Source organism: Mugil cephalus, chromosome 19 (assembly GCF_022458985.1).
Source record: "Mugil cephalus isolate CIBA_MC_2020 chromosome 19, CIBA_Mcephalus_1.1, whole genome shotgun sequence".
NCBI lineage: Eukaryota > Metazoa > Chordata > Actinopteri > Mugiliformes > Mugilidae > Mugil > Mugil cephalus.
The window spans coordinates 22,738,596-22,756,801 of NC_061788.1; the positions used below are offsets into that span (position 1 = coordinate 22,738,596).

Consider the following 18,206-nt stretch of genomic DNA (forward strand, 5'->3'; position numbering starts at 1 on the left):
TTATGAGAATATATTGTTAGACCTTCAGTTTCTGTGCCATAGGTTAGTACAACATCTAAGGTGTGATTGAAACAGTGAGTTGAACCATTTACATTCTGAGAAAAGCCAATTGAGTCTAGTAATGACATAAATGAAGAGCTAAGACTGTCACTGCCAACATCAACATGGATGTTAAAGTCACCTACTATAATGACTATTTGTTCTAAGCACTAAATCACATAGAAACTCAGAGAATTCAGCTAAAAATTCTGAGTAAGGAGCAGGTGGGCAATACACCACAACAAAGAGAATTGGTTTTTGTGTTTTCCAGTCTGGATGAGCAAGACTAAGAGTAAGGCTTTCAAACGAATTAAAGCTTTGCTTAGGTCTAGGATTAATACATAAATCAGAGTGGAAGATTGCTGCCCACTCCTCCTCGGCCTGTGCCTCGAGGAATGTGATAGTTACTATGACTGGGTGTTGTGGACTCATTTAAACTGACATACTCATCATCTTGCAGCCACATTTCAGTCAAACTAAACAGATCAATCTGATGGTCAGTTATCAAATCGGTCACTAAAAGTGATTTAGACGAGAAAGATCTGACATTTAAAAAAAACACATTTAATTTTCTTATTGTTCTGTTGTACTAGTGAATTTGTGTTGATTTCTATAGGGTTTCTATGAATAACTCCTCTATTGCTATTTTTCCATTTAAAAATCTGGGAGCAGACAGCACACCTATGGAGTTTGGGGAGTTATGGGTGTGCGACAGTACTAGAGAAGCGGCAGAGAGGTGTGTAAGACTGCAACTCTGCCACCTGGGCATTTTGATACTTGATTTCAAACCAAATCAAACTTTATTTATGTAGAACTTTTCATAACACAAAGTGCTTCACACAGATTAAAAACAACAAACAGAAACAAAATAAAGAGACCCCGCCATACACATGCACACTAAGATATATACATATGCACACATAACACACACACACACTTACACCAAAATACACAATAAAAGTTGTTGATGAGAGATTTATCATTTGAATCAAGAAATAATGTCAGAAATTTGCTTCTTTGAGCTTCTTCTATTGAAGTATTTGCAGCTTTTATTTGAAGATTGTGTAACCTGTTGAAGTCTGTTGAAAAATAGAAGGGCTTGATATTGATTTAAACGTTTAATTTGATTATCTATATTACAGTACCTTTGAAAATGCTCAAAATGTTCTACATTTCTACATGAAAATGAGTCCGAAAACATCAGACTTTCACACAAATCATGGAAGTAGACAAAGAGAACCCAGACAAACAAGAACATTTTGTCTTTTGTATTTGCTTATTGTGGCAAAAATAAGTGCACTTCTAGGATTACAGTTTAATTTCAAGGCCAGAAGTCCATCTGTTCAGAAGGTGTTTTCACAAACGTGTTGTCAGGTTGTCAGACTGTGGCAAATTTCTGACTTTTTAAAAACAAAACTAGGCACCGAGTAACAGCAAGTACCACACCTTTAGTGGTACAATTTAAACAGGTGATTATTTAAATCCCAGTGGCAAAAATCCACATTATGCCAGGAGTGAAACTCCTAATAATAACATGTACTCAATAAATAAATAAATAATTAAACTAAATAATAAAATGGTGTTTAATCTCACACAATTAATATTTCTAATTATTCATATTGGTAACAACAATTTTGATTTTTAAAAAAACTGCACCGGTCTTAGACATCTATGTGACCTCCAAAAAATGATCTAGTCTGACATTCAAATTTTGAACGGTATATTGATGTCTAAATCGGGTCATGGTTAGATGTCCAAATAGCTGACCTAGTTTACACGTCTTGTCGACATCCAGAATTGGTCGACCAATGGACGCAATATAGACATGATCTGCACATCCATCAGACGTCTAATGTTTAGTGGGATATAAAGGTGCTTTATGAAGTTCAGTTTATTTCCTTTTATTAGTTTATGGAGGAGATCTGCCACATCCAATATGGCGGAAGCAGCAATCATCATGACGGACCAACCCGCGTGTTGTATATATGTCTATGGCCGTAACTACAGAGACTTCGCTTGCTGTGACACCACGTGCATACCCTCTCGTATATAAAGCAACACAATTGTACCTCTCAGACTCTGCACTGTAGAACCACTGGAGCCTCTTACTTAATGTCAGGTTTCCAGCTTCTTCAAGTTTCAGATTATCTCACTGCAGTACTGGGCAATACAAGTCATATAGTTCTGCATTATATTTTCTCATCATACTGCTTAGAAGTCAGATTTTAGGCAGTTGATATGAAATATCAGTGCAATAAATATCTTTCAAACATTACAGTAGTTTATAGAACTTTGAACATTTCCCAGCCTTTAATTCCCTTTAAATCCCACCCAGGTTTACCTCTGCATTACAGCAAACTAAAGTCTCTTGTTAGCGTGCAGCTATCTGAAGCCAAAAAATCATCTTAAACAGACAAATATAGTCTAATGCAGTTAATGAGTTTATTGGCTGATGTTGCAGGGTAGGACCAAATGTATTCAGATCCTAAGACAAGTTGCAGACAAGACACCTGAAACGTTAAATTCTACATGTCGTAGAGGCAGTCGTCAAGACAGAGTACTGTTAATAAAGTTTACAACCATATGCAAGTTTTTTGTATGTTGTTGAAGTTTTTATACAGGCAGAAAATGTAAGGGTAAATATATATATATATATGTATGCACAAATGGAGAAAAGGTGAAGGAATTATAATCACTTCTAAACAGTCCCCTGTTCCAGGAACTCAAAAGTTCCTGGGTCTTTTTCTGTATTTAGTTTTTTAGTTATCTTCAGCAAGTGAAATCCACGCTCAGTAAGGAGATAGAGTTACTAACAAACATTCCTGAATTGTTTTGACATTTGGGTCAATGTCCATCTGTACTGTAAAGCACCTTCCACCATTTCTGCTTCATTTAACTGAATCTGAGCAGGTAGTATTTGGTTATACCGCTATTTCCATAAATTCCTCCATCTCTGTCTTCAGGAAACACTAGTGACACTAGTATTTTTACAGATGATGATGATGATTTGGTAATCTAATCTGGTCTTTCTGTTTCAGATGTTTATGAATTATGTGCACGTTATGGTGAACCTTCTGTTATTGCTTTTGTGAAGATATCTGACTCTCAGGACTGTGAATAAACATGGTTAGAATTCCTAAGCCCATTCCTCCTGTTTGGATGTGAAGCATCAAGTTGATAAACAACTAGCATAACACAAAAATTGGTATAGTATACAAGCATGTAAGAAAATAACATCAGGTCTTTAGTCAGTCTCTAAGCTGCACAACCCAAAGCTTCTTTTTTACCAGAAGGCCTTGGCACTGGTACACAGAAAAAGCACAGCACTAAATCAGTTTATTCTGCAGCTGCAAAAAACTATCTGGCCAATCTTGGTCTTGGTAATGCTGACTGATGGATATTTCCATAGCAGGTATGGTCATGGTGGCAGCTTAATGTGAGCTCTAGAGATGCACAAGTTAAGGCATGTGATTAGGACCAAGTCTCACTTTGAAATCGACCTGTCCTCTCCATGTCTACTAGCATCTGCTCAGCTTCCTCAGCAGACAAGACTCCCTCCTGCTGGAACACCTCTTTCAGAGCGTCACACACACTGGCTGGCATCTGTTTAGCATTGCTACACAGGAACACAAACAAGGTCAACAGTGTCCAAAGCATGGAGGTTAGATATAGAATATAAGCAGAAATAATATGTATATATAATAGGGGTGTAAGGATTCGTTTTAACAACGATTCGATTCGATTCCCGATTTGTGGTTGGCGATACAATTCAAGGACAATTTTAGTTAATTTAGAACGATACAATATGAATTAAGTAACTTTTTAGTCAAAAATTAAAAAAGTGAGACTGAAATAAATACCTACTCAGTGTTTCCTCTACATTCATTTAGGAGTGGCAGGCTGCCAACAAAACTATCTTGCTCAGTATCTACTCTTTGGGGTTCTTTATCTACTGGCAACAGTCACTTTTTAAACTTCCTCAAGTGTCTTGATCCACTGGACGGCGCTCGGTTTATCAATAAAGAACGAGGTTATTATGGCCCAGAAGTTTAACACATGTCCGTTTCTGTGTATTATCTCCTCTTGTCTGTTGACAATATGACATGATGGTGATGACTGACGCTGCACGTTAAATTATCTAACATTTCATTGAGTTGTTATCTTTTTGCTCAAGTCACTGTGTGTCTTGCAAACTTGCCGAGCAGATCGATGTAGATGAATGATGTAGATGATGGATCAATCATTACTCCCCTAATATATATATACACAGTATTGCAGTATTTTATAATATTTTATATATTTTTTACATTTCTACATAAAAATTACCTCAAAACAACAGATGTCCTGACAGTAGACAAAGAGAACTCAAGCAATCAAATGAAACAAATATTGCGAGTTGCAAAAATAGATGAACCCTTATTTTCAGTATCGCACAAAGGTGTGAGCCCTTCGTGCAACATTAACAGCAGCTAAATCTTCCAATAAATGCTGATCGTCAAGACACTCAGCCTTGACTGGAATGATTGATCTTCTTGGTGCACTGACTTGGCCGACTTGTGGCTGGAAATACCATATACATTCCTTTGCATTTGTTGACTCAAACTATGTCAACAACAAAGCTAGGTAGCTGAACACTGAAGACTGAAGGCTTAAGGTTAAATAATGCCAGCTAATGCTGGGAATCAAATAAAAGAAACAATGGAGTTTATTGAGAAAATTGTCATCTCATCTCCTACTACCGCTTAATCCTCACTAGGGTTGCGGGGGTTGCTGGAGTCTATCCCAGCTGGCATCAGGCTAGAGGTGGGGTACACCATGGACAGGTCTCCAGTCTGTCTCAGGGCTAACACAGAGACAAACAACCATCCACACTTACACTCACACCTAGGGTCAATTTAGAGTCACCAATCAGCCTAACAAGCATGTCTTCAGAGGTGGGAAGAAACCAGAGTACCCGGAGAAAACCCATGTAGGCACAGGGAGAACATGCAAACTCCACCCAGAAAGGCACTAGCCGGACTCAAATCTGGACCTTCTCAGTGGGATTCATCAGTGCTAACCACCAAGCTGTTGTGCTGCCCCATTATTTTAATGTATTTGAAAAATTAACCATATAAAAGGCTATCTATGAATCGAGGTAGGCTGCCTTAACTCACAGAATTTAGATTGAAATCTATATGGCCATTCGCATGAAAGAAGAAGAAAAGAAGCATAGCTTGAATTATTTTGGAATTATGGCCATTATATTTTTTTGGAATTTGTAAAAATCTTGTCTATCTACAAAGTAATGCAAATTCAAATACCATATATTCCAGACTATAAGCCGCTACTTTTTTGCTACGCTTTGAATCATGTGGTTTATGCAAAGATGCGGCTTTACTGTGGATTTCGAAGCAGCAGTCCAGCCTTTCGGAACCCGAAAGGGAGAGGGAACTACAGCTTCAGAGCCAACTTTACCCCGGGATGTCAGCAACATGGAGAGCAACACTGACATAGACACAGAAAAGGTATGTGACGAAGCTCTTCTGAGGCTGTTCAACTCTGACACTGAAGAAGACGACTTCAGTGGTTTCAGTGCGCAGGAGGAGGATGAATAAACCAATAACTTTTCTGTTTTGTTTGATCAGCACTTTTACTTTTATGTTACAGGCACCGTTTGGAAACTGATCAGTTCAGTTATGTTCAGTTAAACTAATCAGTTGAGTAGATATCAGCGGCTTATAGCCCGGTGCAGCTTATATATGTACATTTACATTTCTTTTAAAAAACTTTGTGGGTGTGGCTTATATTGAGGTGCGCTCTAGTCAGGAAAATACGGTATATAATGAGAAGCAAGTGACTTCATAAGTATTCACCTTCTTCCAGTTAGTGTTTAGTAGGTGCATTTTTGGCAGCAATCACAGTACTGAGTCTGTGTGTCTGTGTGATAGGTACTTGCACATCTGCCAGGTTACACCAGGAATGGCCTTTGACTCGGCCACTCCAACCAACCTTGGTGTCTTTAAACCATCTCTGTGTAGCTTTAGGTGCATGGTTTGGCACACTGTCTTGTTTTTTCCAAGTTCTCTCAGAGACTGACAGGACTGTCTTCTAGGATTTCCCTCTATTTTGGAGTTCCCTGCTCTAGGTACATTTGCACATGTTGTCTGTGAAAGATCTCAAATACTGAACTCTTGGTATTATAATAGGCAAGCACAAACAATGGCAACTTGGTCAACAATGGTCAACATTTAACTGAATGTAATTTCATTAATTGTTAGGCTACTAACACCAATCACCACGCATGCTAGCGTGTGCTATTTTAATTACTTCTGACCCACCATACAAAGATAACAGAAATGTATTCATACAGATAAGGTGATATGATGGTGAAATACAGGAACCAAGACCAAAAGAATAAATAAAACACACGAACAAAGAACATATTAAGTAGTGTCAGCAGTGACCTGGACTCACCCAGCGATGTAAAAGTAGGCATTTTTATTGGCAATCAGGTCCCATAAGAGTGCAGCATTCTCCCTCACACGATGCTGTACATAAACCTTTTCCTCCTGAATAAACACACATTCAGCCGTCTCATTACTGTTCTGGTTGGGCCACGAGGAAGCTGTGCCCGACAGTAGTGTTTTGTCTGTAATGAATCATGGGTATAGCAGGGAAGGCTGAGATTGATCTGGGTTTAGTCTTAGAAAATAAAAATCATCTTAACAATAGTAATGGAGAAGAAACAAAACAAAACATACTTTTGTCAGGTATCAATGCAATGTGTATTTATAAATCTCAGCCAGTGGCAATGCATTTCACCGTGGATTGTTATTGTTCCAGTTGGCTGATGGTGTGACATGCAGACTTGAAGATGGACCAAAAGACCATAATACATTAGTCAGTGCCACTTGTATTATTAAAATCCATTAAATATTCTGGGAATGACCCAACCTTAGGTCATGCCTACTGACATCATTTAATTAATTCACACATTTTGCCTTTCAGTCAAAATGCTGATGTAACACTGCAAAAAAGGATTTTCAAGAAAGCAAAAAATCCTTGTATAAATACATCTTATATTTTGTTCAGAGACAAGAACTTTGCGCTTATTTTAATAACTTTGTTCTTATTTTAAGAATTTTTGTCAAGCAAAAAAAGCATAACCCATTGGCAGAATCTGTTTTTGCAGTGAAAGGAATGCTCAGGTTTTAAAATTCTATTAGTTGTGCGGTAGTATAGAGTTTGTGTATTGAGTATTTGTGATTGAGTTTCTGTCTTTGACTGTGATTGTTAACATATTAAGTGGGAGTGTGTTTCTAACCTGGTCTCGAGAGAAGGCAGTGAAGAGAACCAGATGACCAGCTCTCATCATCTCTTCCCACTCTAACCTGAAGTAGAAGTCTTTGGACTCAGACCGACAGCCAAAGAACAGGACATTGGCTAAAGAACCGGGAGAGGAGAGAGAGATAATTGATATCAGTGCTGTTAGGTAATGTGGTAAGAAAATGAATTCAAACAACAGCACACACAAAGATCTTACCAGTCTTCCCCTGAGCGATCCTTTCTTGTATTGCTGATCTAAAGGGTGCCACTCCTGTTCCAGGTCCAACCATTATCACTGAGGAGTTATTCTCTATTGGAAACTTCAGGCTACCTTTCTTCACCCAAAGAGGCACATACACCTCGCCTGCAACACCCACCATTTAGTAAAACACAACCATTTGGTATCTGACAATCATGAAAACTTGAAATGATCAAAACAAAAATATTAGTATTAAGTGGTGGAAAAAAAGCTTTCAGACATTCTTAAAATTTTACACAGCCTCAAATATTATCATGAAATATATGTGGAAATATCTTTTTTGTGTTTCTAAAGGCGAGGCTGCATTAGACAGACAAACAAATAAAAATTATTAGAAAAAACAAAATTAAATTCTTCAGTTTCAATATGTCAGTTCTCAACATTGTCGGCATCAAAATCAACAAATAACAGAGAATGTGTTCAAAACTGAACAAAAAATAAATAAACCATCTCATCATCAAATTAATATTTAGTACTCCTGCCGCAGTAGAGCTCTTATCCTAACTGGCATGTTCCCCATGAGCCGTTCACACTGTGGAGCGGTAAACTTGTCCCATTCTTACTACTTTTAATTCTTCTACATTCTTTGGTTTACGCTTTGAAACAGACCTTTTGATAATACACCACAGATTTTCAATGGGGCTCATGTCCAGGGACTGAGCTGGTCACTTTAAGACCTGGATACTGTGCTCCTGCAGCCAAGTTCTACTGGCCCTGGGTGAATATCAAGGGGCATTATCTTGTTGAAACTTCCAGTTTTGACCTGGATGGAACAGTGCATGTGCAGAATGGAAGATGTGGGTTTCAAGGCTGGCACAATATTCAGTGTGCCATCACAGACAGTGAGATGACCAACACCAGCAGCACTCATGCATCCCCAAACCATGACACTGCCTCCACCGTTTTTGACAGTAGGTATATGTGTTTTTATTTTATGCTTATTCAAGTGTTGTTTTTATTCAGTTTGTGACCAGAGTCAAATTCCTTGTATGTGTTCACATACCTGGCCAATAAAGCTGATTCCAATTCTGATTCTGATGCTGGAGATCATGCTTCACATGGCCTTTTGTGTACCCTCACATTAGCAGGAGGAAGATAAAGATGGAAACTGGACTCATCTGACCACAGAATCTCTTTCAATTCCTGACTGTCCAGTTCTTGTGTGCTTGGGCTTTGTTTGGTATTTTGTCAACGGCTGTACTAAAAGAAATTGCACTTGAAGACCTAAGAGTGATTATTAATGCAATATTTCACAAATGCATGGGGTGTCCAAAACTTTTTTCCACCACTGTAGTAGTCACTTAAGCTGAGTTTAAAAACTCCTCATCCTTCATTAATTCTCTACTCTGTCTATAAGCAACACTAAATAAGGTATAGAAGACACTTCATTGAGCAGAATGTTGAGATTGAGATGTTGAGAGTAAAGCTGTATATCAAATGCTCCAATCAAGCAGTGGTGAGGATTAGCCACGGCTGAAGTATGTCAATATTTAATTCATGTCAATTTGAGTTACAAATAAATACCTTGTGTAGGATCTAAGGAGGCTAACCAGGTGGAGCAGAGTCCTCTTCGTGGTTTATACATTTTAGTTTTGTACTGGACCACAGCTACGAGGATCTGAAGTCTGTGCGGCTGAGCCTGTGGAGAGTGAACTAGTCTATAATACACTACATGTACATACAGGCAGTTAAGTAGTGTTGTTATAAGGGATCCACAGAGACCAGTTTTTGTCATATGAAGCATTAACACAAATAACATTACAGTCCTAATGTTTGTATGCATGTTTTCCCCTTTTATGCCTTGTCATTACTTTTATAAACTTTTACTACTTTGAGAAATTGAATCATGGTCAAAAACTGATTTCTACAAAGTAATGACTGCATAAATATTCAGCCTTTTTAAGTCAGTATTTAGTAACAGATGCATTCATAGCACTAAATCTGTGCAAATAGGCCTCAGTCAGACTTGCATATCTGGACACTGAAATCACTGACTCCCTACTCCATAAAATACCACCGCCTACCTAAATACTAAAGAATACTCTACCTTAAGAGAGGAGGCAATGGAGAATGAGCGAGGTTGGATCTCAGGGAAAAGATCTAGGAGATAGTCTGCTTTGAGTTCTGCTGTAGTATGGGGAAAATCTGCCAATACCTGCAGCATCAAGAGAACAATCCACTTAATATTTGAGAAATAGGAAACAGAAACAGAACAGGATGAATTATGACAAACACAAAAACAAATTTATTGTAATCACCTCCAGTGCAGTGCGCCGGGGCCGATTGCAGTAGCTATGCAGCTCGTCCTGACCTGCTGCTGATCCGAACTCTGCAAGCTTCTCCCGCTCCAGCTGGTTGCTAGAAAATGTGTACAGCAACTCAAAGAAAGAGCGGCGAGGCACTGCAGCAATGTCTAAGTACTTCTCCACCAGTTGGTGCACAGTACATATCTGAAGAAGTCTTGCTGGAACTGAGAAAACAGGTTATTTGGTCAAGGGCTATGTCATTAAGTCCTATAAGTAACAGCAGTAAGTTTAATACTGTTACTGAAAGAAGTAACGCATATACCTGGTACTGACAAATACCCTGCAGGCCTTATAGGCCCTATTTTTATAACTGGTTTCATGAAGGTCATCGAGTCTCACCACAATCATCCATTTCAGCAAGCAGCTATTTTTACTGTAAAATTGGCTAAGAACAAGTGAGAGAGATAATGGGGAATTTCAGCTTTGCAGTGAAATTGTGTGTAGTGTGTGTTGTAACCCTGTTGATGTTTAAATTGTAAATTTGTTAAAATAAAACTAAGTGAAATGCCTTTTAATACACTTTGTGTGCAAAACTGTATATTCACATGCCCATCTGACGGCTGAAGCCTGAATTAGTTAGATTTTGGTGGTCAAAATCACTTTTTCCTCCATTCTTGTGAGTAGAGTCTTCAAATTTAGCACAAATGGTCACTAGGACTGAAGAAAGAGCTAGATATAGGTTTTAATGGTCGACCATAACTTGTGAACAGAATATCTCAGGGACACTTTAATTAATTTACTGCCTGATGCTAGCTGTGAAACATCTTTCAGAATGTCTTTAATTTACCAGGTCAAAAGTCAGATAAGTTGATTCCACATTTGTCATTGGCATTTTGAGCTGCTGCTTGTCTTAAAATTCTACTGACAGTACAGTCAGTGATGCAACTAACAGCTGTGCTATCTACATGGCCTTTTAATTAAACTTTTGTTTTATTACTTTTGTCACACAGAAAATGTATATCTGCTGGCTGCTGATGGGAGATTGATTGCCGTTTTAGCAAGTTAGTTAATAACACACATTACTGATTAACCCACAGGAAACAAATAGCAATCCCTTAAACTCCATTTGTCACCAAGTAAGTTCGCTGAAGAACAATGCTGCATGCTGAAATTGTTGTCAATCAATATGTCACATACCATTTTCACAGCATCAAATAACTACAAAACTAAAATTGAACATAACACCTAAACATTATACACGTGATAAAGATTACTTGACGTAACAGAAATCCTCTTAACGATGGAAGAAAATGTTCTCAGCAATATCAACCTAAAATGTATCCACACAAACATAGAAAACTGACCATATACCTGCTTTGTTTTGTGTGGCCTTCAGAATGAATCTGGCCTCTGGATCTAACCTCAGCAGCTGACAGAAATGCTGTACATCCTCTAGTGCATTACAGGGATACATCATCACAACATCACCAGCCGTAAACCTGCATTAAATGAGAGAAGGAGACTTACTGTTTTCATGTTGCATTTGTACAAAGCAATGGTCTATATTTCTAGAAGTGTAGAATATCCTGGATCTGAAAAAGTCCAAAAGATGGTGCTCATTTAATTCCATCTTCTTCTACCATCTTCCTCTACTACAGGGTTATATTCAGTGAAAGTACCGTGTCAATAAATTGCTGGTTTTAGGACCCATAATAACTGCAAGAATTAAGTCAAGCTCCCAGATTATACTAAACTGAAAAAGGTCTGGAAAGGGATCAAGAACACTTACTCAATGTTGGATCCAGTGATGTCAAACTCGATGAGCCTCACATCCTGATAGTGTGACTGCTCCGTCACTCTTCTATTGGACACCATTGCAGCAGGAAAAGGATGTGACTGGGAGGGGACAGTTTGCTCCATAGTAATCCTCGACCGGTGGTCTGTCTTCTCTTTGACATCATCCAGGATGTGGAAAGTGTATGTTGGAGGGAGTCTGCCTCATAAAGAACAACACAAACACAAAAGGTTAACGGTAGTTAATAATGAGCTTTAAACGGACACAAACTTTCAATCGAGATGTGCAACCCACAGAAATCAAGTGGACACTCACGGTTCATCTTCTCTTAGTGGGATCACATTGGCCAAAGATGGGTACAAAGAAGAAACTTTATCCCAAAACAATTGGAGCCATGGGTCAATTACAGCATCTGAGCTGTGTCAAAAAGATTGTGAGGTAAGAAAACACATACCATGTCCATAATGCAGCGCCCTGGTTCAAATCCAACCAGGCATACCATTCCCATTCTCTCCACATGTTCTTTAACTTTATCGTCATCTGTGAAACAACTATGTCTCTGATTCACCCCTCTGCACCACTTACTATTTTTACATGTCTGCCACTGTTGTTATGCTAGCACAGTCAGTCATTCATGTGAAACTGGAAGATGTGTTTCATTAAGAGTTACTAACAATAATATTATCATATTTCATTATCAAAATGATGTCAAAATTTGGTATAAAACACAAAAGACTTTTGAAATGCATGTGGATCTTCCGCTGTATGTTTCCATTCCAGCTAATGAATTGTAGGATTTTAATCTTAACATTACCACAGATCTTACCCAAGGTCATGTTGATCATCTGCCAGCCCCACAGGCAGCAGCATACTAGCACCCAGCTGCAAAAGGCGCTTATGAAGCTTCTTGGCCACAAAATTGAACCTATGACATAACATAGTAGATGTTTTTACAAAAAAATTCAGTCAGTTGTGTACAGTGAAAATTGTAAAAGGGACTTTGAAGTACCAACTTTGGATAGGAAGAGTCCCCCAGGCCCAGTACTGCACAGTCCAGCTGAGTCAGAGAGCCAATGGGTAAAGACTTCTTAAAGAGAAACCTCCAGAAGTTCTTTGAAGAAAAATAAACAGACAAAAACACATAGACACATATTTATGTGTGTAATTTTTACTGTTTAAAAAAACACAAGAAAAAATAATAATTAAGGGTATTAACCATTATCTGTGACAAAAAAACAAAACAAAAAAACTACCATTTAACAATTGTAATTTCGTATCACACTAATCACTATATAAAGACACATCACCTAAAACAAAGAAGTAAACTACTCTTCCTTGTACCTTACGTTAAGTTTTGTCTTTAATGACATGTTATGGTTTTATTACCTTCATGTTGTCAGGAGGATCTCCCTGGCCAGTGGTGGAGCACACAAAAACAGCCAAGGATTCTGAGATCAGATTGGCCTGTTTGACATTAAGGGAAAGCACAGGTCTGTGTTAAGTGTTTTTATGAGGTTTCTGTCAGCATGAAAATACCACAAGAAGGTAAAAAGGGGTACTTTTTACGTATTTTATTTTTTTTTTACTTATGTTTCTTTTTCTTTGAGATTTATGTTTGTACCCACATGGTACTGGGTCAAGCACTGAGTTCATGTACTTAAATGGCTCGGATATACTTAGATCAGACATAACATTATGAATGGACATGGTAAATGGTCTTGCTCTTATATAGCGCTTTTCTACCTACTCAAAGGTACTCAAAGTGCTTTTACAGTCAGAGACACATCCACCCGTTCGCCCACACACATTCACACACCAGTGCCAGTTGCACTGGGAGCAACTGAGGGTTCAGTGTCTTGCTCAAGGACACTTCGGCATATGGCATATGTTCTTTATGGGGATCGAACCGCTAACCCTTCCATTCGTGGACAACCCGCTCTGGCCTGCGGTGTCTGGCAATGTTGTTTGTGGGGACCTTTGGGTCCTATGTTCTGAGGTTAGGGGCCTCTGTGGATCAGGCTTGGTCTAGGTTGGTGGTAAGTGTGTAAGTAACCACACAAATGCCACATCCAAATGATTCTCAGCAGAACTTTGTATTGTCAGAAGATAATCAATGTTATTTACTTCTCCCATCAGTGGTTTTAATGTTGTGGCTGTCAGTGTAACAGCACCCAGAACCATTTTGCCTTTTCTCACAGACATACAACCTACATTACCTGTGCAGGTAGGTGATAGCAGCCCCTCTAGTGGTTTGCCAACCACAAATGAAGACAAAAGAATGTGGGCAGGGTTATGTATAATAACATTTTAAATGTTCCATGTTAATCTGCCTTTATTTAGAATTATTTAGCATTTAGAATTTGAGAAGATTATGTGTACTTTGGCCATAAACAGATCTTTTAAATTCACTGTGTCACAACAGGCTGTTTGTAGTAGACACTACGATGGCTGTGACTTCCTTGCAAATGTTGTATGTTTGAACAGGGCTTATGAGCTCCTTAGTGACTCTCCAACCTACAGTTTCAAACCCTGGACCTGACACACTTAGATGGAACACAGCCTTCATTAACATAATTGTTGACACCTGTTGTGATACCACAGAATGGTTACTGTGGGAATAATAAAACATACTAAAATCTAATAATGCAATATTCACCACATTGTAGCTATCCAGAGCCCACACTTGAACCTTCATCCGCCTCCTTTGTGCCTGTTTTGCGATTCTTTGTGCCGTGTCCTGGGCTGTACCGGTCTGGCTCCCATACAGAACAAGCAACGTGGGATTTGACATCATGACTGAAAGTAACACAAAATGAGGAATGATTTCAGAATAGGACACAGCTGTAATAACAAAATAAATACAAGAAAAGAAATAAACAAAGAGGAAACAACATACATCAGAAGCATAAACTCCCTCTTAGGAAATAATGGCTTTTCCTTAAAAAAATCATATAAAATAGAGTGTGCATACAATGGGTGTAAAAAAAGGTGTGTGTGTGTGTGTGTGTGTGTGTGTGTGTGTGTGTGGTTGGTACTACATAGGAGAACTATTCTGCATTGATTAAGAATCACTAGGTCACATGGCTTAGGAGGTATTGAAAAAAAAGACACCGTTCCATATTTTGAATATCTGTCGAATATCCGAATATCCAATATCAAACCAACTTCACCTCGGTACTCCATTTATGAAAGCTGTAAAAGAGGAAACCATCCACTGTATGTTTTATATTATTTTTACAAAAACAACTACCACTCGGTCATCCTGACAACATCCTCTAACTGAAGGTGAGTCTGGTTATTAACAGACCCCTGACATGAGGTCCAGCTCTCTAGCTAGGAATGTGGAGAAACGTCTTCAACAAAACTTCCCCTTGACGTTGTGTTGGCACTGTTTCGGGATAAACTCATTAAAGTATTTCAAATACTATTAAAGTGTCAAATGCTGCAGTTGACACATAGCAGTATAGTGTAACCAACATGACAGCTTGGCTAGCTAAATGCTAGCAGACTAGATTAAGCATTTTCTTTCGTGTATAAATCGAACAGATCAAGATAAACAAAGAAATCAAGAAACTTACAGCAGCTGCCCTCAACAGTACTTGCGTCATACGATAATAAAACCGAAAGAGTATTACTATAGGCTACAAGCGGATCCTCAGGCTGGTGCCACTTTTTTTCGTGAAACGTCAGTCTGAGGAGCCGCTTGGGAGAAAAAAGAGCCGGCTCTTTTTATAGAGCCGAACCAAAAGAACCGAGTTTCTAAAAAGAGCCGTAATTCCCATCACTAGCTTCTTCTTCTGCTAGGTAGCATGCATCTGACAACTATGAAGTTGCATTACTGCCACCTTCTGGTTTTAATCGTCCAGAAGTTGTTCTTATTTCCTCTTCGGGTTTCCCGTTACCATTTCTTTCACTATTCAACCTGTTGTAAGCGGTTCCGCATCTATTTGTCATTACTATTTTATCATTTATTCTCTGGAAATTAAAGGTCGCTTGTACGCTGCCTGTCTGCCAGCCACGTACCTTTGGATTTACACCAATTCCAATAATGTAGGCTCTACATTAGGGACACCCTGTTGATGATGATGTGTTTCTCTCTCACAAACAGTCATACAGAGACACGCAATGTGAGATGAGACAGGACAGGACAGAAATAATGGATTGTTTTACTCACTCTAGTGCTTTGGAAAATGATTGTCAGCACTTATGTTTTCATATTGTGCACATGACAAACACTTTGAATGATGAATCTTAGTATACTTTTAACTTCTTCAGAGCTAGTCAGTTCACATCTGTTTTTAAACTCTGCGTCTCCTCTGACTCAACGGCTACTAACTAACAGAGAGGCACTCTGTTCGTGGTTCCATTCCTCCTGCAAAACCATGAATGACCAAACTGTGCAGCCTAAAACTAAACCTAAGCCCTGGTTTAATTACAGAACTCGTTCAGTTAGACAGGAGTGTTGCAGAGCTGAACGCAGGTGGAAGAAGAATAAGCTGCAACTTTCTCTTCAGAGCCTGTTGGCGGTGTTAGCAGAACACTGTTTAAAAGACCAAAAGGGAATACTTGGCAAGACTTATTGAGTCAAACTGTCAAAACCTATGTGTTCCATTTTAAACCATTGACTGTCCTAAATACCCCACAACCTGTCTGCGCTGAGACATCCCCTGAAATGTGCAATAGTTTTTTTTATTTATTTTATATATAAATGAGAGTCCTTGCTACTGCAAGGACTCTCATTTCAGCTCCTGCATCTGACCCTTGTGACCCTGCTCCTTCTCTGCAAATAGAAGTTTGAGCCGGTGCCTCTGTTGTTTTTAGAAGACATGGTTACCCATATTAAGCCATCAGGGTTATCAGTAAGCCATCAGTAATAATATATTATTACTGTTAAAAAGACTTGAAAATGAAAGTTTTGGACTTTAGGACATAGACTTGCAAAACAATCACATGATCCAATCTCCAATGTGGGGTAATGGCCACTTGTAATTTTTGCCTACAAAATACATTGCCGACCCAAAGTAAATTTGAAGCTGTTCATGGACCATTTTGGAATACATGCATGGTTTTGGTCACTTTTTGAAAGAGGCCTGATTTTTTCCTCAACAGCCAGAATCTGTCTGTAGTCAGGTCCAGTAAGGTGTTAGTCAAAACGTCTTCACAGCTGTTGTGGTATCCTGGTGTGGCTAATACATGTAACTGAAGTTATGTGGATATGGGGAAAACATGTGCTTTAGTGATGGGGAATCTGGCTCTTTTTTTAAAAAAAAAAAAAAAAGTTGGGCTTGTTTGGCTTAGTTCTATCAGAGCCATCAGAGCCTTCTACAGTATCTTATCCTAATCTACGTGTATCTTTTATGTGCAACTAAGCTACTGTGACCAAGTACTGTCTCTTGTGGATCATCCAAGTCTATGTCTAAGTCTAAATAAAGGCAAAAGTCTTAACATTCTGACATTTTAGATAAAGGTCTGCAGTCCAGGTTGGCATTCAGAAACACCAAATGCCTTTGCTTGGATACCCAGTTTTCTCTCAATTTATCACTTTTCCCCCCGACACGTTTGCATTTAAATCTTGCTTACCTGCTTACTCTGTTGCTCTGTGTGTACCTGGTCTCTAACCACTACGCTCGCTGTCTCGGAGCGTTATTCTCCAGTTTATTGGCAAAAATAGCGGACAGGTTGAAGTATATCAGTAATTAGAGAGACTATGATCGATTGTTGGATAGATCAACAATAAACTCTTACACCAACCACAGACAATGACATATATTTTATATCACACTGAAGACAGGGAATGTGAGCTTTAGATACATTTAGCAGGCATATTTACAATAGATATTTTTTGAAACATGCCGAAAGATTAAGAGCACTTAGTCGAGTAGAACAGCATTAGTGGTGTTGTTAGTTCATACTACACATATGGGCCACACAGAACACAGTGATTCAAATTACTGTAGGTCAAAGACAAGTGGAAAAAGAATGAAGATGTTGTCCAAAGTTGAACTACCATCCAAGTAATTAACAGATCCCAGATGTGACTGGTTAACACAAGATTTATGTTAATTCGATCAATTGAGGCTTCTGAAACATACAACTATGTGCAGCACAATGTCATCTGTAATTACTAGGGCACGGAATGGGTCCTGCTTTACTATATACACTCTCTGGCCAAATAGCTATCCGCCAATTACATGGCTGATATACAATGCATTTAGGCATGTAGATGTGATCAAGACAACTTGCTGAAGTTCAAGAAAGGGGACTTAAGTGACTTTGAATGTAGTGTATTGGTAGTTTGTTGGTGTCAGACGGACTGGTCTGAGTATTTCAGAAACTGCTGATCTACTGGGATTTTCATGCACAACCATCTCTAGGGTTTACAGAGAACAGTCTGGTTATTGCACAAAGCTACTTTGCTTTACTGTTCAGTGAACAGTCAAGTACATTCTGGACAAGCTTCTCAAAGTCTCTGTATGCTTTTTAGAGTTGTGGCGCCACATTTATTTTGTACAATTGTAGCTGCAGAAACTGCAGACAGCTTCAGAAGCGCACAATTCCT

At 38.7% G+C, this 18,206-nt stretch overlaps 1 protein-coding gene across 2 annotated transcripts; it reads right to left on the bottom strand.

The window, feature by feature from the left end:
* Positions 1–1,281: 1,281 nt before the first annotated feature.
* ndor1 (NADPH dependent diflavin oxidoreductase 1) lies at positions 1,282–15,428 on the bottom strand. Of its 2 annotated transcripts, none has more exons than XM_047570322.1 (15): positions 15,226–15,428; positions 14,304–14,443; positions 13,034–13,111; positions 12,661–12,758; positions 12,474–12,572; positions 11,963–12,064; positions 11,642–11,845; positions 11,380–11,444; positions 9,865–10,076; positions 9,654–9,761; positions 9,131–9,245; positions 7,565–7,711; positions 7,346–7,464; positions 6,496–6,590; positions 1,282–3,655 (listed from the first exon to the last, which is right to left on the bottom strand). In XM_047570322.1, the coding sequence occupies exons 2-15, from the start codon at positions 14,439–14,441 to the stop codon at positions 3,511–3,513; spliced, it is 1,725 nt and encodes a 574-aa protein (XP_047426278.1). In that variant the 5' UTR covers positions 14,442–14,443; positions 15,226–15,428; the 3' UTR covers positions 1,282–3,510. The 2 variants fall into 2 exon arrangements, with proteins under 2 accessions (XP_047426278.1, XP_047426277.1); XM_047570321.1 differs by lacking the exon at positions 11,380–11,444 and adding an exon at positions 11,224–11,351 and having other exon boundaries at positions 15,226–15,427.
* Positions 15,429–18,206: the final 2,778 nt, after the last annotated feature.

Coding starts and splice junctions, on each gene's coding strand:
- ndor1 (XM_047570321.1), bottom strand. CDS start 14,441: ATGATGTCAAATCCCACGTTGCTTGTTCTGTATGGGAGCCAGACCGGT. Junction 9,246..9,653: donor CCATTGCCTCCTCTCTTAAG/GTAGAGTATTCT, acceptor CACTCTCCACAG/GCTCAGCCGCACAGACTTCA. Junction 3,656..6,495: donor GCCTACTTTTACATCGCTGG/GTGAGTCCAGGT, acceptor GTTCCTGTGTAG/CAATGCTAAACAGATGCCAG.